At 42.6% G+C, this 26,343-nt stretch overlaps 1 protein-coding gene across 1 annotated transcript in view; it reads left to right on the forward strand.

Moving 5' to 3' along the window:
- The window catches only part of LOC124613944 (probable GPI-anchored adhesin-like protein PGA55), a 193,095-nt gene extending 168,772 nt beyond the window's left edge, over window positions 1–24,323 (forward strand). The window contains exon 2 of the mRNA XM_047142698.1: window positions 24,231–24,323. Within this exon, the coding sequence (XP_046998654.1) occupies window positions 24,231–24,234 (4 nt within the window). The 3' untranslated portion in view covers window positions 24,235–24,323. The remainder of the gene's footprint in view (window positions 1–24,230) is intronic.
- Window positions 24,324–26,343: the final 2,020 nt, after the last annotated feature.

Consider the following 26,343-nt stretch of genomic DNA (forward strand, 5'->3'; position numbering starts at 1 on the left):
TCCATATTGGTCTATCGTATAGAGGCAACTTGCTCCACAATACCACTGTAGAGAGAAAGCCTGGGACGATGCAGATGTTATCTTTAAGAATAGGTATACTTTGTCCGACAGCAGGGCGTGACGACCTGATTGTGGAGAACCTGATTGTGAATCTCGTCGTGAGGCACATGCTCAAATAACGGAAAGACCGAACAGCAGATACCGGGCACAGCACGACGCTTGACGTCACCACAGTCGCCTATTGTTCTGAACTTGGCAAAAGGGTTAAATGCCTCCTTTCTCTCTCTCTGCCCTCTTTTCTGCTGCAGGTCGTGTCTGCTACCAGTTTCTTCACAAGCTATATGCAAAAATTAAATACCTGTTTACGCAGCTGCAGCTTTTCTCAAACGAAACTGATTACTATAGCTCACGGATGGTCGTCCTCAGTAAAGAGTAGTGAATGCTATAGTGCAGGAATAATAGATCATCGATACGCCGCAAGTATTTGCTCTAGACGCTCATTGAACGTATGAAAACATCCCGCAAAGATTAGAAATACTAACCGGCCAAACATGGACTCTCTATCTCCTGACTACCGTGGACGCCTACAAGACTTTCAGCTATCAAAAAATGGTTCAAATGGCTCTGAGCGCTATGGGACTTAACATCTTGGGTCATCAGTCCCCTAGAACTTAGAACTACTTAAACCTAACTAACCTAAGGACACCACACACATCCATGCCCAAGGCAGGATTCGAACCTGCGACCGTAACAGTCGCGCGGTTCCAGACAAGCGCCAGAACCGCTCGGCCACCGCGGCCGGTCTTTCATCTATCCCGTCTTCACCTAATTGCTTCCTCCACACCTTTGAAGGCCAAGCACTGTACTCCGCTTTCTAATTCGTATACCATCCCTCACCATTTTCCTGTACCAGCTGCTAAAGTTCTCCGCACTTACACACGTGGAATACCTTCGACGGTTGTACGCCTCAAGCAAAATCGAGGTCCAACATTCTGCTATGTCGCCCATCCTCAAGAACCTCTACATTGTCACGTCCCACGTTCTTTGTATCTCCACACACTTCATCCGCTTTCCGACAGTAACACCAGCATTCCCCTCACAGACCATTTAGTCGTTTCCGAAATCTACTAATCCTATCAAATATAATCTACCCTACCTCTTCCAGTCCATGTCAGAGCTCAAATTCTCCCTTTAGCTGCAAACAGTAATCTTACTCTCCTCATACCACTTACATTCCATCTCTTGATCCTTTCAAATACTCATCCCATATACCTCTTACCATGCCAGTTTTCTTTCCAGTTCCATTTGCATCCAAATCCCCTAGGTAAAATGTTACCAGGAGCTCACAGCGCTATCATCCACACAAAGATCAAACCCACACTCATCAACAACTTCTTATCTGCCTGAGAATTATCGTTTTTATTTTTATCAAATTATATTTGTATGTTTTCAGTTGTTTTATTCACTAATTAAAAAGCAGCAACATGGCCATTGTCAGATCGCGCAGTACAGAGGGAGTCTAAAAGAACACAAATAAGAAAAATAAAAACAAAATTCCGTGGCAAGCCGATCGTGAGGAGGAAGAGGAAGGAAATATCTGTCAAAGCAGAGAAGTTGGTCGGTTTTCGGGAATGGACAGGAGCAACAGACAAAGAAGCAGGACATATTGCTAGATCTGTCTCAGTTGGTTAGGCACTGGAATGTGAAACATAGCGGAGTCTACATCTCGCTTGCCCAGTCCCGTGGCCGCGCATTTAAACAGTCAGGAACCAGCTGGAGCTGAGGAAGACGATAAGCGGATTCCGTCCCGGCGCTGACCCGGCCAGCCACCGTGAGATGTGGTGTAGGGTTGCGGCCACTTGAGAGGACGGCCAGCCCACGGAACGGTGACGTAAGCGACCGCCGCGTTGCCACGTCCGGGCACACACCTGTTCTGTTGTGCTCCGTGCTGCTTCACGTCGGGGAAAAAAATCGCATCGCTTTACGGAGTACTGTACGAAGTGTGCGTAACAGCCTTGGTAAATAACACGATGCGTTTCTCGAAATGCCCTGTCTCTTCAAGAAGAAAGGTAGATTAAAGTTTAATATCATGTCGATGACGAAATTATTAAAGCAAAAATTCAAGTTTAGACTGAACAAGGATGGTGCAAGACGTCGGCTGCAGTCTAAATGAACGAACCATTCCAGCATCAGTCTGAAGGCATTTACAGAAGCCACGGAAACGTAAATCATTGTACCACGTAAGACTTTGAGCCCAGTGCCTTAACCAATGTGTTCACATCGCTCGTCTGTATTCCAGTTTTCCACAATAGAGACAGTCCGTTTATCACGATTTTCGGAACTCTATCAAATCTCAATTGGTGTATCAGAAAGTTCACTATCAGGAAATTACACCAACTGTCAGGTCTCAAGGATCGCTTGGTCTTAGTATACCGTTCTCTGATGAAGCTTTATGAAAGCGCAAATTGTTCATTTGCAACGTGGTGCACACTTCAAGTTAAATTAGTTGTTTCCCTACGATAAGTTGAATTTTTTCACAAGTCGCAGTAAGTCAAGTGCGCACCAGCTCCAACAAGAGAGTACTAATTTTCTAGGTGTCGTCGCGTTAACGACTGAAAGAGATGGTACACTAGAATTGTAACTGATAGGTGTGGTTCTCGAATTCTGTCCCACTATCGTGTCGTAATTTCTGCTGTTTTCACAATATTTATTTCCAGAATGAATTTTCACTCCGCAGCGCAGTGTGCGCCGATTTAAAACTTCCTGGCAGATTAAGACTGTGTGCTGGCCCAGGGTTCGAATATGTGACCTTTGCCTATGATGGACAAGTGCTCTACTAAGCTGTCTAAGCACGACTCAAGACTCGAACTCACAGCTTTACTTCCGCCAGTACCTCACCTCCTGTTTTCCAAACGTCACAGACGTTATCCTTCATTCCTTGCGGGGCAAGCACTCCTGGAAGAAAGCCATCTCTCCGCAATATTCCTTCTTCCAGTAGTGCAAATTTCGCAAGGCAGACGTAATTTCTGCGAAGTTTGAAAGGCAGGAGAGAGGCAATGGCGAAAGAAAAACTGTGAGGGCGGGTCGTGAGTTGTGCTTCGACAGGTTCCAGGTTCGCATACAGTTTTAATCTGCTAGGTAGTTTCATCATATCTTTTACTCATGCACCTCAAAAGTGTTCTTAGTTTGGAACCACTTAAGCTCTCTTAACTGTAACAGTTTCGTGTAGATGACGTATTGTGTAGTATTTAGGTTGTAGTTGACAATGATAATTTATCTCTACATTTACAACTATAATCTGCAAAACACTGTGAAATGTGTGTAGAAAGTTCTTTTTATTGTACTACACGTTAAGGTTTCATTCCATTCCAGGGGATGGACTACTTGTATGTCTCTGGACTACTTGTATGTCTCTGGACGAGCTCTTTCTTTTTATTTTTTTATTTTACCTTTGAGACCTGCATGTCAATAGGTACGGTCTGCTGAAGAAGTTTCGCAGCTTATACTCTGAAAGACAGTTATTGAAGTTTCTTAAACGGGCTTTCGCGAGACGTAAGGCGTCTTTATTCCAGTCTCTGGTAACCAAGGTTTTTCAATGTTTCGGTTACACTGTCCAGCCGGCCAAACAATTCTGTGATTCATCGTGCCGCCCTTATTAGTAAACACTGGTGTCCTCTGTCAGTCCGACCTGATACTGGTCCCACACCCTTGAACGGTATTGAATTATGATGATGCGAGAAGAGAAAAGCATCAGAGACGCCGCCGAGCTCAGCGTCCTATTCAACATTCGAATCATCATCAATCGTTTCACACGCCCACACACAATGAGACACTGCAGAGAGGCATGGAATTTAACCCAGTACATTGACGACACGTTTTGTGGTCAGAATCTTACGCGTTGCGCTCCCCTCGCCAAATGCTGGCGACGTTAATTTTCCCCATAACTGTGGTTCGGAACAGCTACTTCTCTTCGCACAGACCGCAGGCTTAGTGAACTCGGGTACGAAATCGGCTGTTCACAACGTCACTGATAGTATATCTTGTCCAAGTGGGTTACCGACTACGCATTTAAACACACACGCTGGCCAAAATAAAATTGACTCAAAAGTGTTTTCGAAATAGCAAACGTATGAATAAAAGCTTTTAGACCAAATTGTTCCTGTTCATTTCTGGTGAGGGTTTCTGAATGAAGCGGGAGTGGATCTTGTTTAATTTGTGCATAAATATATGATTTGACCTGTCCTATGAATTCACAGAAAACATAATTATCTATATTTGCGTTTCTCAATCATTTTTCCTTTGGGACACACCAAAGTTCGTTTCAAAGTTTCGCGACCCTTTCCCACCTACATGTGATTTTTTTCCTAGAAGCAAAAAAGCAAACACATACAGTACATACAATATGTTTTTAAAATTATTATGCTTATAATCACATATAATTATTGGCAATTTCTTGCAAATTGGGCTACTCCAAGAAACGATTTGGCGATAAATTTTGTATCTTCTACATATTTTATCTGTGGGAGATTAGAAGACAGTAAAAATTTCGCAACACACCTGACATGCATTCGCAATATACCACTGCGTCGCGGAACGGCGGTTAAGAAATGCTGATCTACTAGGTGTTTCCTTAAGAGCGTACAAAAATTTAACAGGACATGGAGTACGCTCCACTGAACAATTTAAGGTAGGGAACTTGGGGTCGGAGAAGCGAGCTTTAGGAATTAAAACTAAACGAAACTCGTCCGAACAAGCCATGAAGGCCCAACGGTATCGATCGGCCGCCGTGTCATTCTCAGCCCATACGCGTCACTGGATGCGGACATAGAGGGGTATGTGGTCAGCACACCGCTCTCCCGGCCGTATGTCAGTTTCCGAGACCGGAGCCGCTACTTCTCAATCAAGTATCTCCTCAGCTTGCCTCAAAAGGTCTGAGTGCACCCCGCTTACCCACAACGCTCGGCAGACTGGATGGTCACCCATCCAAGTGCTAGCCCAACCCAACAGAATTTAACTTCGGTGATCTGACGGGAAACGCTGTTACCACTGCGGCAAGAAAGTAATAGGAATAAAATCACATTACTGTGAGTTTTTTATTTACATTTACAGTTAATTGCAAATACCATCATTGACACAATAAACGTACCATGTGTACCGTATCTTACAAAATGTGCTCAAACTGACGCCATCGGCCTCAATGCAAGCATGATATCGGCGAACAAGAATCTGACGCACCCTGGTGTGTTTCGAATCACATCACAGGCAGCTACAATTCTGTCAACTAATTCCATCTCCGTATCCACTGGGGTCTCAAACACAAGTTTTAGATATCCCCTTAGGATATAATCAAGGGGATTCTGATCAGGTGACCTCGCAGGCCATGGAATAGGACCTCCCCTTCCAATCCTGCGACCAGGAAATACAACATTGAGATGGTTGCGGACATCCACACTGAAGTGAGGCGGTGCAGTATCATATTGTATCCACATCCTCTCACGAAATTCCAAGGGTACATTGCAAAACAACTAAGGTATAAGTTTTTGCACGAACCTCAAATGCAGGTTAGAGACGCCATGTCACTGACTGCGCGACCCCTCCCGCCGGAGGTTCGAGTCCTCCCTCGGACATGGGTGCGTGTGTTGTTCTCAGCATAAATTACTTTAAGTTAGTTGAAGAAGTATGTAAGTCTAGGGACCGATGACCTCAGCAGTTTGGTCCCTTAGAAATTCACACGCATTTGAACTCAAGTACAGGTAGCGATTCAGACGGTCAGGTAGAAAATATGGAGGCTCGTCCTCCTTATTTCCTTGCAGGAAATAAAGAATGTACATGTAAATAAACTGCACAGTACATGTAAACTTGTATGCATGTTAGTTGTAAATAAGCTGGAAGACAGTAACGCTAGACAAAGCGGTAGACAAAGTTTACTTCCATATCTTCTTAAGCTGGACTCTCGGACCCCAGGTTCTGTACCTCAAATTGTTCAGTGGAATATTCTCTATATCCTGTTGCATTCTGTGCGCGCTCTTACTGAAACACACTGTATATTACTGAAGGATTAACCCAGCTCACGGGTCATGGTTCATGACGCATCATTCCAATTGCAGATTGCGTATCTATCAGCTCCCAGGGGTTACAAAAATTTTGTTCTCAGTATTTCACATAATTACCGACCGACTTTGAAAATTTAAAATGCTGTCATAATCTAAGCATTAAGTGGTATAATCCTATGTTAAAGCCGGCCGCGGTGGCCGTGCGGTTCTAGGCGCTCTAGTCCGGAACCACGCGACTGCTACGGTAGCAGGTTCGAATCCTGCCTCGGGCATGGATGTGTGTGATGTCCTTAGGTTTAAGTAGTTCTAAGTTCTAGGGGACTGATGACCTCAGATGTTAAGTCCCATAGTGCTCAGAACCATATGAACCTATGTTAAAGATTCAACACAGTAAGGCAAGCATTAATGTTAGAAACTGTGTATGGGTCTCGCGGCAGCATAGCTCACAGCGTGCAAATATCCAGACTTTATTCTTCCAGTATCTGAGAATGATAGCATTTAGCGACTTGCACCTAACTTTACACATAATTTCAAGCCTTTAAGAAACTTACTCTCGTTGACACCTCCACAAAATGATGAAAGGAAAAAAAGTGAATGCTTACAACATTTTCTCTGTTCACGCTGTATAACTGCCGCATCAGAAACAACGTTTTAATTTATAAATTCCTTACTACACATTCTATACGCAACACATTTTGCAGACAGTATCTACATATACCACTGAATGTACCTAAAAAATTATATGATTCTACGAAACGTAGTTCAGCAGATGTGACGACATAAACATTGAGATGCGTCAAAAAATGGCTTTTGCTTAAAATGGTGTCCAAACTATACACACTATACTTATCCAGTGTCAACTTCCAAGCACTTCAAACATAATTTCAACTCTTTTTCAAACTTTTTTCGCTTCAATGCTTAACATCAGATATTTACCACAATGACTCATTTGTAAAGTAATCAGAAATTTGAAGATTTATTACGCATGAGAGTTCAGTTGTTTAAAGACTCGGTGGTTTGCTGGTTCATCAGAACGATGAAGAGCCGTTGGATGAGGCTAAGATTGGTGTTTGATTCCCAGTGTCCAGGTCCAGTTTCATTTTGATTGCTCTGTGTTGTCATTATAAGTAAAATTCTTCTGGTTAGGATTTCACCATTGTTCAATAAATTGCAAGTGACTTGTCAAGACACGGATGACCCTTACACAGTAAATTCGCGGCTTTTGGTGTATTTATTCATTGTACAAAAAATAACGTTATACCATTATCAACGACGAAGTAACTGACTCGATAATTCAGCAAAAATGAAAAACAACTCTATAGTTCAAGGATGAAATACTTAAATATATTTGTGACGCATAGGAAACACACCGTACATGCAGGACATAGATATACACATGTGAAGTTGGATACGAATAGGAAGTTACGGCCCATTACCTATCTACTGTAACACTGCAAACTCAGAATAATGGAAAACACAATAAGATGAGTGAAAATCGCTGCTAAAATGCTTGCAGGTTCGTAATGTTACTTTCTGACTTCGAAAGGCAACACAGCGCGCGGACAGCCAAGGTCACCTACGTACGTGACGGGAAACACGAATCTTATCCAGTAGATTTGTAGGTGAAAGTCTGCAGGTAATGTTAAACTGTTGCCTAGAGAATGCCACTTCATGACTTCCTCGAGCGTGTAGCTAGTTAAAAGTAAAATTTGATACACCTCTGGTAGTGGTGTCGTATCTGTAATCAATGCGCTTTTGCGCATGAACAGATAAACAGTGTGAGAGGTGAATGGTTTGTTTTGTCGGTTGCAGTTTAAAATGAGTGCAAAATATCTGAAACGTCACTTACTTGTATTTATATTTATATATTTACCAAAATGCCTTCTGAGGTCCGTCAAGAAGCTATTTCGTTCGAACAAAAGGATAATGATCTGAAACATCGCAGCCATCTCTGTACAGCGTGGAAACAAAACAATGGGGTGTCCACGATGGGTTGGCCTGCAATGTCTCAAGATGCAAATCCGATTGAAAATGTTTGGTAGTATATTAAGATGAAGCGTATAGAAAAGCCAATATGTACTTTGAGCAACTACCATATCAAATCAGGACGATATGGAGATCATTACCGAGAGAATATGCAGAAAATGTCGTGAAAAGCACGCCAAAAAGGTGCCAAGCTGCAATCGATAATGGAGGCGATTGGATTAATTATTAGGCAATTGTGCATTTAATAATAACGCGTATTTTCATATAGACGTATATTTATAATAGTGTCTTTTATTTCATACAGATAACAGCGTACAGTTTCTCGTCGAATTGACTGTATATATAATATGGAACAAGAGCTAGCTTAGACTTGTATTTAACAAGGAAAAACAAACAAAAATCTCAAAACAGCATTTTCTATCACAGAATAAAAATGTTAATAAACTGCCCAAGAAGATGAACTCCAGTATTTTTATCGTATTGAGTTGATAAATCGTGAAGGAACGAATGAATAAATAAACATAAAAAAAATGAACTGCTCTGACGTAAATGAACAGATGTAACCACTGCTACCGACGGATACAGTTGGAATTGTTGTAACACACTGGGGATTTGCAATGGTACAATTTTACTTAACTTGTGTCCTGAATATGCAGCATAATTCTTAATCAGTCCTAAGAAGATTTGTTGGCCGCTGTGGCCGAGCGGTTCTAGGCACTACGGTCCGGAACCGCACTGCTGCTACGGTCGCAGGTTCGAATCCTGCCTCGGGCATGGATGTATGTGATTTCCTTAGGTTAGTTGGTTTAAGTAGTTCTAGGTCTAGGGGACAATGCTTAGAGCCATTTGAACCATTTGAATCGTAAGCAGATTTTTCGAGAGTATATTCCTGTTTACCGTTGGCTCTTTCATTGGCAGCTTATAATGCTTTCTTGCAGTGAAAAGTTTCTATGGAAAAAAATGGTTCAAACGGCTCTGAGCACCATGGGACTTAACTTCTGAGGTCATCAGTCCCCTAGAACTTAGAACTACTTAAACCTAACTAACTAAGGACATCACACACATCCGTGCCCGAGGCAGGATTCGAACCTGCGACCGCAGCGGTTGCGCGGTTCCAGACTGTAGCGCCTAGAACCGCTCGGCCACCACAGGCGGCTCTATGGAAAAATTTGCTTAGAAATGGAAAACGTAGTTCGTGTGAAACACGTTCTAAGGAAGTTCTGAGACGCACAGGCAAATAAACAAAGTTAAATATAGTAGTTCTACATTTTTGAGAATCACCTTTACCGCTCCCCGCCCTCCACTCCCACCAACCAATATCTCACATTCAATCGCTTGATAAAAAAAGTACTGGTATTAATTGAACGTCTAGATATGGAGGCATTCAAAAGCTTTCTTGACAGGTACAACATGCTATCTTATCTACGATGCCTAGATCTGAAACACCGACTTATCGTAAGGAATCGTTTCAAGAAATAGATGTCAATATTTGGAAACTCTAAAGAGGTTGCCACGGAGTAACGTCGTTTGATAGCGATAGTAGATTAGACATAGTTTTACACAAAAACCAACGAACTCGTACAGTACTTTCTATTTGCATTCAGATCCACACATAATATAAAAATGTATGTATGTTTGTGTGTGTGTGTGTGTGTGTGTGTGTGTGTGTGTGTGTGTGTGTGTGTGTCTTACTGTATTCGCGATACATTTTACAGACAGTATGCACATACACCACTGACAGTAAGTGCAAAATTATGTCTTTGTATGACACCTAGTTCAGGAGTTATGACGTCATAAACACTAAGCTCAAGACCAGACACTGCGTGGTACGGACGTGAACGGACAGCTTAAAATAAATAGCGGATTTCTCCGCTAGTTTTATATAACTACAGGGGAGAAAGATGTGAAATACTTTCACGGAATCATCTGATCTGCACTACTTCACGTCAAGGGTCTATGATTCATTGTTATATTTGATAAGAAAGCTACGTTGCTAAATTCACTAAATGGCCGAATAAAATACAACAGCGAAATTCTCGCAGTGAAGGAGCTGGACAATGTGATGCGAAGATATACTCCTCAAAAACACTATTACAGTAGGTGTTACTAAACCCCAAGGTCGACAAACGTGATAAATACTGTTTTGTGTTTTGAAAGAAAATCTCTGAGCATTCTGAATACAGTAGAGTGACCAAGATTTTCTGTTTTGCAGAATAGTCTGCAGTAGATCGTGGTACAAAGTATCGGTCCATGAAGTACCTGAATGTACGTTATCATTCCTTGGAGTTAATTCTTTCATTATTTTCCCTAGCGTTAATCCCGTGTGTTACGAGCCCACTTTTTCCGGAGTTGGCAAAATTTTATTTTATTTGTTTTTGTTACCGAGTCCCCTTCATGATGCCACAGTCGCCAAGGTAACCTTAGGGAGGGGAGTGATGTGCGCCATCTGTCTGTGAATCGAGTAAACTTTGGTCTGTGAGTTATCGTATTTTAACTATTTGTGTATCGTGTCCTCTGAGGCGGAATTTGAGGCCAGCCCAGCATTTGCCTAAACGAGCGAAGGAAACCACCTGAAAATCGTAGTCAGGCTGGCCGGTGTACCAGTCCAACATCGTTAATCCGCGACCCGTATTCGATCCTAGTTTGGTTCACCTCCTTGTCATGCAAGCTAAGCGCGCAGCGTTAGACTATACGAGCACGTCATATTGTGCACTAAATTGTGGCTGTTTATAGAGAAGAGACAGAATCAAGTAGATACGCCTATCCGACTGCGACAATTAATGTAGAAACTATACACTCCTCAGTACCTATTTGTATAGGTCAGACATCCGGCAATGTGTTTTCTGAAGTGACATAATAACTGCTACGATCTGTATGCACCACCTGGCAAGAAGATCTGGCATACGCCCAAGGGCACTGGAAACCAATTCTCGGACATAATTTGGTTTTTTACTTCATTTTTAGCTGAGCAGCAAAGGCAAATCTGCTGCTGCCCTTGAGTCGGTTTCCAGCTCTTAACTCGTGCATTTACGAGGCCACTTAACGTGCACTCCGTAACTAGCGCGGCCTCGTTTTGCACGTCAAAGGTCATGACTTCCCACAGTCGTTCGCCTGGCAGGGCAAACGGCAGCTCATAGGCAAGTTGTGACGACGTATCAGGAGCGCGCACGGCGGGCGTGGTCATGTGGAAAGTAGCCGTGCGGACAGGCTCGACTCTTTGGCGGCGCGCAAATGTTGCATAATTCATCGCCACACGTCAGGTCGCCTTATTCTCTTTCCATGCGAGCCATCGGACATCTAGACGTCTACACAGCAAACCGGCCAGCCCACGGCGATTCTGTGTTGGCGAAATCTGTCCTCTCAAGCATTAAGTTCTGGTGTGACACTAGACAGACGATACATGTAAATGTAAGTGGGACAAATTTCACAGTTGCATTATCTTTTAATCGACGTGATCTGAAGATCATGCAAACGTTTCACAATTTATTTCCTTAAATTTAGTTTACATCGTTAGTATTTTAACAAACTTGAACTCTGTACACACGCCGGTTGTTTGTCTTACTGCATATTCATTAGAAGGAAGAAGGGAAAGAGGGTTAAAATTTAATAAAGAGGACGCACTCGCTCTGAAGGAGATAAGAGAAGAAAACCGCCGGTGACCGCCTTTTCTTAAAAAAAAAAGAAAAGGAAAAAGCTCGCATTAGAGTTATCTGATATAGGGAAAACATGGAAAACTTGCATGAGAATGGGGAGTTGAGCGCAGTGACCCCGCCACTTCGTTCTGACGGCAACTGTTCTGAAACCAATTACTGAATATCTACCAACCTGTCTTATCCAACCGATTTTTAAGATCGTCGTATTGGTTTTAGTTTTTGCTTGCTATATCGTCCACACAGAGTTCCCAATTTCCATTTTGCCAACACACATGTCACACAAATCTGGGCGTAACTATTATACGGTCGGTTATATTCGTATTGTCTTACCAGTTCTCGGACGAATTTCTTTTACCATATTTTCAAAATCGTGTTTCAACATTCAGGAAAATGCATATATCCATAACAGGTCAACAATCAGAGCTTCGGAAATAGTTCGATTACTTAAATAAAAACATACCTACAGAGACAGTTTCCTCTTTTTCTTTCAAACTTTTTTCCTCTTGGAACGACTATGTAAGAAAGACGCCCTCACTTCCACTAGCTCACCTTCTTCCATTTCGCAGCCATACTGTTGCCCGTTTAAACACTTCTTTCCCTGAAATGTATTGCTGCAAACACTGCTCAGCATCAGTGGACGGCAACATTGCCGGTCATGTGACCGTCATATTGTCGGCAATATGCAGTTTCTGTGGTCCGCTACAGGGTGTGGACACAAATATGGGCACACCAAAAACAACACACATTACCAAGCCTAATGCGGTGTAGGAAACCCGTTGACATTCAAAAGAGCTTCCTGTCATCTAGAAATGGATAATTCATGTTCTCTACGGTTTTAGAGGGAAACTTACATCATTCTTCCTGAAAAATAGTGGCGAGCTGACGAAACGACGATGCAGGTAGACAGCGGTCACGCACCCTTCTCTCCAAAGGTGGCCACAGAGACTGAATAATATTGAGATCTGGTGACTGTGGAGCCCAGGGGAGATATGGCAATTCGTCCTCGCGTTCAAAAAACCAACCTTGAACGATACGAGCTGTGTAAACAGAGAACCACTCATCTTCGAGCACAGCATCACCATTGTATAACAAACATTTTACCATGGGATGGACTGGCCAGACAAAATAGTGACATCACCCTTGGCAGTAATGCGATCTTGCAGAGTAAGCATGGTGCCCATACAATACCATAATATGGCAGCCCAAACTATTAACGAATTCCCGCCATGTTTCACTCATGGGAAATAAACTCGGCCATAAGTTGGAAATATTGTGAAATAAGGCTCATCTGACCAAAATATATTCTTCCATTGCTCTATAGTCCAGGTTTTAAGACTTCGGCACCACGTTTCCCTGTGACGGGCATTTGCATCACTGGTGAGTGATTTTGAAATTTTCAGCCAGCCCTGTAATTCCCAGCTTTTGGAGTTCGCATCGTGTTGTTTTCGTGCTGACGGGGTCCGCGAACGCGGCATTCAGTTCAGCAGTGACTTTTGCAGCTGTCGTCCTTATTTTTCGTCATGATCCTCTTCAATGACCGTCCTCAACGGTTGTGACTTAGTGGATGAGGACGATGTTTTTCCGCTTCCTCTGTAGGTGGTATAAATGTGCGCTATGGTACCTCTTGAAAAACGAAAGTCAGCCGTTGTGGCCAAGCGGTGCTTCAGTCCGGAACCGCGCTGCTGCTACGGTCACAGGTTCGAATCCTGCCTCGGGCATGGACGTGTGTGATGTCCTTAGGTTATTTAGGTTTAAATAGTTCTAAATCTGATGAGCTGAGATATTAAGTCCCATAGTGCTTAGAACCATTTCAAAAAACAAAACAAAAAATTCGGCTGCCTTGGTTACGGCGGCACTCATAATACGAACACTAACAATTTGCCCATGTCTGAAATCACTTGGCACTCAAAACCACACAGAATACTGTTCAGACTACGAGCGACGCTTGCAACGTACTGAAGACATCGCACAGGTGCCGTTTGTGGACAAGTACAACAACACAAGCTGGAGGCTTGTCTAGCATCTGCATTTATGTTCGACCGTGCATTTATAGCGGTGTTTCCATACTTCTGTTCAACCCCTGTACGTGTGCCTGTATGAAATCGCATCTACTGGCTTTTGGAACCGTACTGTCTGCATGTAACTCTCGCACCTGTTTCTTTCCACTAGTGCTACAAACTGCGGCGGCACATTTTCTCGCAACATACATTAAGTACGACCTAAACAGTCGCTCTAGAGAGTGTGGAAGCTGTTTCAGCGCGCCACAGCCAGAGTGCAGAGTGGTATCTGGTGTGAGCTCCCATGGAGAGCCCGCTTATTGATTGTGCGTGGACTGGGATGCTGCAGACCTTGAAGCTGCAGTGCTCACCACGCCCGTACCGTCTGCCAAACGCACCAGTCTCTCGTCAGCAGTCTTTCGTCTTCCGCCCACTCTGTCATCTTACATTTATTACGAAATGTGTGGTGTTTACAGTTGTAGAGCTGCATTCTAACGCACATTTTGAAAATACTGTGTTATCAAGCATAATGCACAGACACATTAAGAACAAAATTGAATCTGTTTTCGCTGAAGACCAATTTCGATTCGAAGAAGGCAGAGGCGCAAGAGAAGCTGTCGTATGCCTTCACAGTAAAATTGAAGAAAGTTTTAGGACAGCTAGGGAACGGAGCAACGTACCGAGTTTTTATCTTAACAAGTATTTCTCAGCACAACCTCCCCTGCAACACCCTTACAAGCTTTTCAAACTGTTTCTGACCACCCTGTAAATCTGGGAAAACGTCTCAAGGAAACTAAATTCATCCACGAACAAAATGGTTTTCAAGACACTTGTAAGATCAGTTCTTGAGTCTCTGCATTTGGTACCGGGGTTGCGTAGACAAGAGCTTGCAAATGCCCCCATAAATGAAAGTCAAGAGGGTTGAGGTCAGGAGCGCGTGGAGGCCATCGAATTGGTCCGCCTCTACCAATCCATCGGTCACCGAATCTGTTGTTGAGAAGCGTCCGAACACTTCGGCTGAAATGTGCAGGAGCTCCATCGCGCATGAACCACATGTTGTGTCGTAATTGCAAAGGCACATGTTCTAGCAGCACAGGTAGAGTATCCCGTATGAAATCATGATAACGTACTCCATTGAGCGTAGTTGCACGAAACAAAAATGAGCTCTAACATGGAAATTAAGCGTTTCCGGACACATATCCACGTAACATCTTTTCTTTATTTGTGTGTGAGGAATGTTTCCTGAAAGTTTGGCCGTACCTTTTTGTAACACCATATATATATATATATATATATATATATATATATATATATATATATATATATATATATATATATATTACCGCTGGACATATTTCGTAAACCACGTCAAATACTGACTAACCGATTCCACAGACCGAACGTGAGGAGAGGGGCTAGTGTAATTGTTTAATACAAACCATACAAAAATGCGCGGAAGTATGTTTTTTAACACAAACCTACGTTTTTTTAAAATGGAACCCCGTTAGTTTTGTTAGCACATCTGAACATATAAACAAATACGTAATCAGTGCCGTTTGTTGCATTGTAAAATGTTAATTACATCCGGAGATATTGCAACTTAAAGTTGACGCTTGAGTACCACTCCTCCGCTGTTCGATCGTGTGTATCGGAGAGCACTGCAACATACATCGCGTTTCTACAGAATGATCTGCCAACGTTGCTCGAAAATGTCCCACTGGAAACGCGTCAACGTATGTCGTATCAGCATGATGGTACAACTGCACATTCCGCAATTAACACTAGGCTGACCCTTGACAGGATGTTCGACGGGCGTTTCATAGGACGTGGAGGACGCATAAATTGGCCAGCCCGTTCTCCTGATCTTACACCTCTGGACTTCTTTCTGTGGGGTACGTTAAAGATTCTTCCCACCCACCATTCGCGAATGGGACAGAGAAGGGGGGAACAGATATTGGTACCAAAAGCACACTCCGCCGCACACCGTGGTGTAATGGGTTGAGGAATGTAAATGCAGGTATAGAAGTAGACAGTGCGTCTTGCCACTCCTGTGTTCGACTGTCACAATGACGGCCAGTAAAAATCTGAAGAGTTTCCAGTCACGTGTCACGCTGAACTATTCCATTCGCCATAGCGACATGAGCGCTTTTTCTACAACACAGTAACTACCACTATGACTTCTACGTATTCATAGAGATTCCAGATGGAGTGTTGCAGAAGTGCGTTCCCCTCTAACGGAAGGTGCCAACTTGTGAATCCTTATGTTATATGGATTCGAAAAGACGAACTCCCATGTACGCCTTATCCCTCAAATGTTTGGACACTATATCAGTAAATTACTGCTTGAAACAGAAATGTTTATCATCTACTTGGAAGAATTCATACCTCGTATTTACCATCTTCCTGGTAGAGGTTCTGGTCAAACTCCCTAGGAAATCTCCTGTAGCTCTATTCAGCGTGAACACACAACTCCTTATCTAAGGAAATAATCTGGTAAAAAAAAGATGATGACATTTTCCTCGGAAAAAAGGGAAAGGTGATCAGGATCCAACATATTGTCTACGAAAAAGCTATTATAGACGGACCATACCGTCATTCGAAAATCTCCTTGTTTGGAACACATCTTCTCAAAATTGATTATTTTTCTCATACATGCCAGTGTCTTTGTAGAAGTTCAGATAAATGTCATTCCTATAATTGCACCGACGATCGAAACACGAGAAAAAATGCTAGACTGAAGTGTTGTAAGAGTTAAATCCCGGGCGTCACCGTAGGGAAAAAGCAGTTTCAGATTCCTGACAAATCATTGTGACGTGGTGTTTGGTAACATATGTAAAGAACATCCGCTGGACAGAAGGACAGCTCCTCTTCTGCTTCACCGACCAAGACGGCATGGCAGTTGAGACACTGCCCTAGCATTGGAGAGACGCTACTTTTAGGCCTGGCTACCGCGACTGAGGCTTCCTGTTGTTCCCCTTAATCGTATGAAGTGAGTGCTGGAGAGGTTTCTTCAGCAAAGCACGAGCGCCTCCTCTCCTCGTCCTTCAATAGGGTTCGATTTCATCGTTAATGATCCTGATGTCAACAAGACTCTATACTTCAAAACCTTTCTTCTTCCTTTGTCTTTTTTTTAATTTTTTATGACGATGTTGAATCGTTCCTACTGACAACACTGTGAACAGGGCGTTAACTGAAAAAGCTGCAAGCGAAATGTAAACTTCTCGAAACTCTACGTGCTGATACGTCTAAGCGTAAGAGCATAAACGTTACCTACGCCGAGACACGGCATTACGATCAGTATACACGGGCGCGGTCGCTGTGTGCTGAGGAAGACAAACAGTTCGTGGAAGTAGACGACGAAAGAAGTCGAACCTCATGGCCACTTGACAAGGGTCTCTTCACTGCTTTGGAAGACTCGATTACCATACCTGAAAGAGCGAAGAACAATACTCAGCAATTATTCTTTCATCGCCCTACTTTGTGTAGAAACACAAAAGAGACGACTATCATTACGAAAGTGCTCGATAAATAGAATTTGAAGTCTTAATGTTGCAATAGCATGTATTATCCAACAGTAACGAGTTTATTATCTTCTCTCCTCTGTTGTCCTTTCAACAATACCTCTATACCTCTACCCATTGTTCTGAAGAATCATTTTTCATTTTTCTACTGAAATTCGCTTTCAAGACTAGCGGCACTATAATAACCCTCGGGAATTATTAAAAAGTCACCTTCGTACTCCGCATAAGTGCGTAAACAAGGATTACACGTTTTACTCCACTCATATTTGATACTGTACTTCATGATCGTTGATGTTATAGCAGAATGGCACACATCAATATTTCCAATAACAACGTCTTTTAATCGCGTGTCCCTTGTTCTTTAAACAGTGTAAGTGAAATACCAAAAGCTTGGAGCAATTGTGACTGTTATGCCAAAGACTGTTCAGAGGCGATTACTATCTACGCATGCGTACTACAAATCACATCACTGTAATGAAATAAATAATCAGCATTCTTCTGCTAAAAGTTCACCGAATACTACAATTCCAAAGCGATCCTTAAAGATTGTTTCGTTACTTCTGTACGCTCAACATTCGCTCTGCTGCAATCATATTCAAAATCAGTTGAATTCAGTTGATTAAGGTCTGTGTGTCTCTTACCGCTTTCGGTGTTTTTACGTAACTCAGGGAAGTGATCACACGTAAATATAAAGAATACGTTATTATACCTCATAGAATATTAAACCTAATAATACAAACCTTTGAAACGCTGGTTTAGTTGTTCTCTTATTTTGTTCTTCCTTATTTTTCCTTTGATCCAGCTTTATCCCTATACGAAAACCGTCAGGATTTTGATATACTCTCGTGTGGCATTCCATATCGGTTTCGTAGTGTCCGTAAGTTCCTTGTCACATTATTTCCTTTTAAGTCAGGAATGTGTCACAGTATTAAAAACACATTCCTTAATTCACTCGACGTTGTTATCAATGTTTACAATTCTCTTTTATCGTCCATGCCCTCCAAGCGAAATCAGCGCCAAGGAATTTTTACATTCAGTCAACAGATATTACCGTAAGTTTTATACACTGCTGTTACAGTTCGCAGCCATGGAGGACTGGTTATTCTTACGGACCAAATCGCTAATTTTACGATAAACCACTCTCATTTTAAAAAATGGAATTTTCTCTTAATTCTGTTACAGTTTGAGGAAACGGCTTCATTAATAAAATATCGCGGGTGACTTAGGCGTGTCAATATTTAATTAAACTTCGACAGAGCTACAATGTATTCAGAAAATTTGCGATAAATAGATCGAGAACTGCTGTTGTTATTTTGTAATCCAGTGTGATCGATTAAACATAAGAATTGAATACATAGAAGCCGGCCGAAGTGGCCGCGCGGTTCTGGCGCTGCAGTCTGGAACCGCGAGACCGCTACGGTCGCAGGTTCGAATCCTGCCTCGGGCATGGATGTGTGTGATGTCCTTAGGTTAGTTAGGTTTAACTAGTTCTAAGTTCTAGGGGACTAATGACCTCAGCAGTTGAGTCCCATAGTGCTCCGAGCCATTTGAACCATTTTTTTGAATACATAGTTAAAACAATACTATATCTGAAAATTTGATAGGACTGGCTACATTATACACATCAAAATTTTTATAAAGGTTATGTTACTAATATTTTCTGATACTTTGACCTAGTGACTGAATCGGAGTTTTCTGAAAACAATTAGCCAACTGTTGCGCGATGGACCTGTTTTCGACATAACATGACTTTCATTAATTCTGCCAGAGCACTGGGCACATGGAAAAAGATCAAGTTACATCGCGATTCAGATTCGTCGTTAAACTCTAGGCCGCCTTATAACTTGCTGCATAAATCAGTTTACAGCTCTGAGGAAGGCGAGGGCACATCATATCCAGTAGTCCCGTTGAGCAAGATATACAGCAGGATATATAAACGTCCAGCAGCATTGTTTGCTGGGGTCTGCAACTGGGTGGGTTCAGTCTCCTGTTGGAAAGGGTATTTTTTCTCTGCACATATTGGCCCCTTCCTCTTTGGAACGTGTGAGACTAAAGGAAGGAAGATTGGGTTTAACGTCCCGTCGACATCGAGGTCATTAGAGACGGAGCACAAGCCCGGAGGGAAGGAAATCGACCGTGCGCGTTCAAAGCATTTTCCTGGAGCGTTTTAGGGAAATCACGGGAAAATCTAAATCTATATGGCTGGACGCGGTTTTGAACCGCCGTCCTCTCGAATGCGCGTCCAGTGTGCTAACAACCGTGCCGCCTTGCTCGGTGTGTGAGAGTAATGTATGTATATTTGTCGAGTGAAGACGAGTGGTTGTGTCTGTGTTGTATGGTAGTGATGAGAGAAGGAAGAGGGTGAAATCCGGTGCCGGCACAAAGGTTACCGCCGAGCTTAATGTTCCCATACAACTGACGGATCACTATCAACAGTGTCATATACCGTCACTTCGTGAGACAGTGCAGGGAGGTATAGAATTTAGTCCAGGAAATTTGCGCAAAGACTGATCAGGAGTTTATGCCACCACCCCTGCCGGCCAAATACTGGCTGTCAAAATTTTTTCCACCACCAGGATTCGAACCCGCTTCCCCTCGGGCCGAGCGCCACATACAGGCGTGCGTTAGCGACCGCGGCTAAGAGGGCTATTTTGGGTACAACCATGTAGAGGAATTCTAACTGTGCTCAGTTGAAATCGTCTTGATCCCACAGCGCGTGAAGTATTCAACGAAATCGAGACGGAGATCTTACCTGCGGAGTTCTCAAGAACTCCTAAAAAATTTTTATTACCGTGTAAATTTTGTTAATGAAATGCTCGTTGACCGTGACGACATCGAAGTGGATGATGGCAAAATGAGACCGGAAAACGAAATTCTGCCTTCCTAAACTGCTTCATAGAGGAACATAATACGCCAGTCCCAACATTTATGTCCTAAAAACAGCCACGAGAATGAAATTTAATAGACAGTTTCTACTTTCTTCTCTTCGGGACTTTTCATGTGACAGCAAAAAACCAGGAAGTCTTTACCATCAGTCACATTTCAGCAGAGTTCTACGTTGAGAACAGGACTAATGTCGCACCCGAAGCAAGTGATAAATACGAATCAAATGGCTCTGAGCACTATGGGACTTGACATCTGAGGTCATCAGTCCCCGAAGCAAGCGACACAGAAACGGTAAATTCTGGGAGTCAGACTGTGGCACGCTGTTTTATTTTCCGATTGTGTGAGCCGATGTGACCAGCAAGCAGTGTATGCATTCCACGCACTGGTACAGCGCTCACCAAGAGTCAGCGGCTTGCATTCCATCACAGCGCACGTCCACTCAGCCCGAAGCACCGGCGGTGCTGACCAAAGCATCAACTACTGACAGCAGGAATCAGGGATTTCTGTCGTAAACCATCATTGCAGCCTGTGCCCTGGTACATTAAAGCATGCGGAAAAGGACAGTAACGATACATGCGTCTGTGGTAATGGTGACGGGGTCGACAGCTGTAGAATACAATGATAAATCTTTCACACTGAAGCGGAGAGTACACTATTGTAAAACACTCTGACAGATTAAAACTACGTGCCTCGCCGGGAAACGCATGTGGACGCATGTCAGGTCCGACTCCCGATCCGTCAGACAGTTTTAATGCGTCAGACAGTTTGAGGATAAAAATTTGTTGAAATACAACAAATTCTGGTTGTAACCGCAAGATCACAAGCATCATTAACTAGCCCAAATCCCAATCTGCTGTTAGAAATGTCAGTCGCTGGCTTCGCATGTCTTCAAACCCTAGAGTAGTTTGTAAACATTCTAAGGTTCCAGATATGTTCAGAAAGGTAAGAAAGTAAAAAAAAAAGTGAAACAGTACATTCAAGTCTGATATCAGTTCAGTAGATGATATATTTGCATCAGATACGTTGTGCTTTCTCGAGCTGAACTCCATCGACGTCATTTGCTCATATAGTTCTGATCGTCCGTTAATTGTGTTGCTTCAGCCCGATTAACGCCAGTTTTCCATGACACTTTTATATTCAGAAGAACAGAGGACAGATAGAGTGAGCAGCAGCTTCGGACTGTTTAGTGATGACGCTGTAGGTACGAGAAAGTTACATCATTGAGTGTCTGTAAGAGGATACAGGATGACTTAGCCAGAATTTCTGTTTGGTGTGAAGAATGGGGCAGCTTGCTCTACATATAGAAAAATTTAAGTTAATGCGGTTGAGTATAAAAAACAACCCTGTAATGTTCGAACGCAGTGTTAGTGGTGTGCTGCTTGACACAGTTATATCAATCAAATATCTAGATGCAACTTTGCAAAGCGATTGAAAAGGATCGAGCACGTGAGGTCGGCATTAGGGAAGACGAATAGTCGACTTCGGTTTATTGAGAGAATTCTAGGGAAGTGTAACTCGTCTATAAAGGACATCGCGAATAGGACACTAGCGCGACCCATTCTGGAGTACTGCTCGAGTGTTTGGATCGTCAGCAAGTCGGATTAAAGGAAGACATCGGAGCAATTCAAAGGTAGACTGCTAGATTTGTAACCGATAGGTTCGAACAACACGCAAGTGTTACGCAGATGCTTTGGAAATTCTAATGGGAATCCTTGGAAGGAAGGCGACATTATTTTCTTCTTTTCGAGGAACGCTATTCAGAATATATAGAAAACTGGCATTTGAAGCTGACTACACAACGATTCTACTGCCGCCAATGTACATTTCACGGAAGGACCACAAAGATAAGAGAAATTAAGGCTCATGTGGAAGCATTAGACAGCCGCTTTTCCCTCGCTCCATTAGTGACTGAAACAACAAAGACTCTCGGCCATGCACCGTATGGTACACGTAGATGTAGATGTAGACAATGGCAACTTTTGTGTTTAAAATATTTTTGTGTATAAAGCTGTACGCTACCGGAAAATAAAGACAACTATAAACGACGTTGCGTTGATTCAAGGCATTGGCAAATATAGTTGGAAGTCCGTTGAAAAGTTAGCTGCTATTTCGTTCGTATTTTACAGTGCGTTGTGAAATTATATCAGAAACGTCTTGTTGCCGGTTTTCGTGCTACATCAGTGAATAAATATTCGTTTCACGCTATTCACACAGCAGCTTGTATGATTATGCACGTCCACGCTGCCTGCTTAAAGGATCCGGGTAAAAGCTAAGGCTGGGAGAGAGCAGCGCGAGCGTCGAGTCTCGGCCCTCTGGTAGCTTTCCCCTTGAGTAGGCGGTGCTCGTTAAGCCCACAGCTACTGTAACTGCTTCCAGGGACCGGCGGTGGGCGGTCGCCGACTAGTTCAGCTCATACTATACTGGTTGTCACGCTCCGCCCAGTTATTTGAAGGGGTCCAAAAGTAAAGATAGTTTTGTTCCCTGCAGGCGGAGGGGCGGTAGTGACAGGTTCCTTCACTAGGTGCCTCTGCTATTCATTGCTTAAAATCAGTTGATCGACCGTCATCAATAGATAAGTGCGAGTGCTTATTTTTGTAAAAATCCTTCCACCTGTTCAACGACTTTTGTTTCAAATGGTTCAAATGGCTCTGAGCACTGTGGGACTTAACATCTGTGGTCATCAGTCCCCTAGAACTTAGAACTACTTAAACCTAACTAACCTAAGGACATCACACACATCCATGCCCGAGGCAGGATTCGAACCTGCGACCGTAGCAGTCGTGCGGTTCCGGACTGAGCGCCTAGAACCGCTAGACCACCGCGGCCGGCTTTTGTTTCACCTCTTCTGCGCTGAATCATTTCCCTTTCAGGTTCTTTTCATTCTAAGAACCACGAACGTCAAAGCCGGCGAGAAAGGGTGATTAAGATGGGTACAAAACCACTGCCATTTTCTCTTTGGGCAGAACCTGGCTAACATGCAACTCTGTGGGACCAGGAGGCTTGTAGTGGCGGAAGGCCCAAACCCGTAAACAGCTCATTGCTAGTAAGCTGTGGTAACTTAGACAATAAATTTATGGTGGTTTATCCATTTCAAAACGGGAAACGAAACCAACACTGCAGCCATACTAGTTTCGTCTGTTTTGTTTCATTCAGTTATAGTGACAAAAGTCTTCCACTGTCAACATTGCTGCTTGGTTCCCGAGTAGTAAGCACAACATCACATCCTGTTACCAAAAACTTGATGTTATAGGTTGTTTTTAGAAGTCTGTAACTGCTAAATTGCCGAACACGTGATAGATTATTCACGAAAACATGCTCTCCATCATAAATGGCCCTCCTTCTCGGATGACTGTTCCTCAACTTATTCGGAACAGAGTGAAGTAGAGAAATGCAGCGGTAAAATACATCGTAACAGCCCATCTATCTGTACGAAGGGAATTTTGGTTACTTTCTAATGACCCATCATACAGTCACCTACCAGTACGCATGAAAATTTTCTACAGTCTTTAAATGTTTGCTCCAGTTTTGGAACTATCTGAAAGTTCACATTTTATTTCTTCATTTCGTTCATTGTTGTTTCTGCAAAATCATGTCCTTTTAGAGGTCTTTAAAAGCTTCGTGATATCGATCGTGTTAACTGACAAGTAAACATCAACTTGAATTTTTAAATTGCTATAATTAGTCTTTTTCAGAGATGTGATTGATCCGATTTAGTAATTAGCCGTATAACTTAAACATCTTACATCCAGAAGCTCGTGTTTTTGGAAGATTTCTGATGTGTTTAAGTCTGGATTTAACCTTCATCTGCATGAAAGAGACATTCAAATTGCGCACAAGCAGTAATTTGGCGGATCAGACACTGAAGTCAGCCAGTTTACATTTTATTAAATAGTGTCGTTAATGAGATCTCCAGAAACGGCGCGCTACCTGGAAACTAATACGCGGGCAATGTTTCACATAAGTGAGCAACCATGGCGTGTGTCACATTTCTAATTCGAATATGATGTAGTTTGTAGTATTCTCTAAGTTGCGAACATCTGCATCTTTATATGTATAGTACTGGTGGAGACATGTTTTCATCTCTTTTAACTCTAACTAAACCACGTATTAATACAACTATTTCTCTTGTTACAGGTAAGCAACGCTACCGCTCTACCAGGGGAATAGCTGCACTGCACCTAGAAGTATGTAGCAAAAAAAATGCGCTACGCGACTTAAACTACTGAATAAACTAACATATACTCGTAAAAAAAATCGTGTATTCATTCCGTTGCTGGTGAGTAGTACTATTTTCTCCACCGAAGTCGGTATATTGACCGCGTCTGACGCGCTGGCTAAATTGCACAATCGTGTACTAGGGGATGGCAGGCTTTGATAGCCACGTAAAAGCCGCAGGCAGGGGGATCAAAGACCTTCTCAGCACGAGGTACAATAAACTGGCAGCTGACATATTCTGGCTGAAGGCAAGTGTACAAATCAGAGTAATGTCTCAAATTCATAAAAAATCACTGAGTTTGATGTTCGCATTTAGCCTGCGCCATACAACTAGCTTATTCGTATAGATAATACGCAAATATTACAGATAATGTTTTTATACATATGAGCCTACAAATTAGATATGGTTGTCCGAGGGTGTCTCAAGTGCGCGTCGTACGTTCAGTAATGAAATTGCTGTCAGGACCGTCACACTAGTTGGCATCGGATGACCGATTATAACAAGTTCGTGTAAGAAAGGAAGTAAGTTTGGGGTTTAATGTCCCGTTGACGAAAACTCATTGGAGACGGAGCACAAACTCGGGATGGACAATGAAATCGGCCATGCTTATCCCGGCATTTGCCTCAAGCGATTTATAGGAAGCACAGAAACTTAAATCTGATTTGCTGAGATGAGATGTCACTCGCTGGACTTCCAAATCGATTTCAGTGTCTTCTATTACGCTGCCTCGTTCCGCTTCGTGTAGGACTGCTGTAGTTTCATATTGTCTGCGACATCCAGAGAAAGAAGTCTGCATCTCATTCTCCACAAGAAGAGATAGGAGCCTCCGTGACGTGCAGACTACGGAAAAGTTTGCGAAAATGCCCTTGATTAAATTGAGTCTAGCTATTAAGCCATTCAGACCTAATTCTTTCTTTTCTTTTTTAGGAAAGAAATTTTTCCTTACGTAGTAATGCTCTTAAGTGACGTTTTAATGACTTGAGATGCAATATTTATACAAAAATATGTACCCATTTTCAAAAACTACTTTGTACGCTTGGATTCATTTTATGGACTAAGGTAACTAATTACGAATAAATAGTAAAATGATCATTCAATAATTACTACTGAAGATAACAATATGCAACTACACAGTGGAATACAACAAACCAATCAGATCCGTGTATTCTGGTGCTCGTGAGGTGCTGCGCACTGCTATTACATTGACTTATTGATATTTTCATAGTGATGCCCAAAAGTAGATTGCACATTCACAAATGCATATCTCAGGTTTCCATTGGGAAAAATACATCTGTTGCAGCTAAGACACAGTGAACGTTAATTGTAGCCAGAGGGTCTGAAAGGGTTAAAGAAGCCAGGCGCTAAAGAGATTATATGCGGCTGGGATTCTGTGGCCAGAGGACCCGTCGGGTGAATATATGTATGCATAGTACTTGCCTTTGTGTCTTATTGTCCGCCACCCATCATTTTAGGAAACTGAATATTCTCCAGATTTTACGACCGAGCAGGATACTTCTACTTCTACATAATTACTCTGTAAATGAGACTTAAGTATTTGTCAGAGGATCCACAGAACCACTTTCAGAGTATTTCTCGGCCGTTACACTCTCTAATAGCACGTGAGAAAAATGAACATCTTAATCTCTACCTGCGAGCTCTGAGTTCTCTTGTGTTGTCACGATGGTCATTTCTCCTTACATAGGTGGGAGTCAAACAAATATTTTTGCGTTTGGAGACGAAAGTTGGCGACTGAAACTGCGTGAAAAGATCTCGCTATAATGAAAAATTTCTTTGTTTTAATCACATTCGTGACACTCTCTGCCCCAGTTCGTGACAATACAAAACGAGCTGCTCTTCTTCGAACTTTTTCGATGTACTCCGTCAATCCTATCTATTAAGGACCCTATACCGTGGAACAGTACTCTAGAAGAGGACGGACAAGCGTAGATGAAGCGCGAGAAATTATTGCTTTTAACGTGTATGGTGGAATTCATCGTTAAGAACTTTTCAGACCGAGTGGTCTCCCACGAA

Source organism: Schistocerca americana, chromosome 4, assembly GCF_021461395.2.
Source record: "Schistocerca americana isolate TAMUIC-IGC-003095 chromosome 4, iqSchAmer2.1, whole genome shotgun sequence".
Taxonomy (NCBI): domain Eukaryota; kingdom Metazoa; phylum Arthropoda; class Insecta; order Orthoptera; family Acrididae; genus Schistocerca; species Schistocerca americana.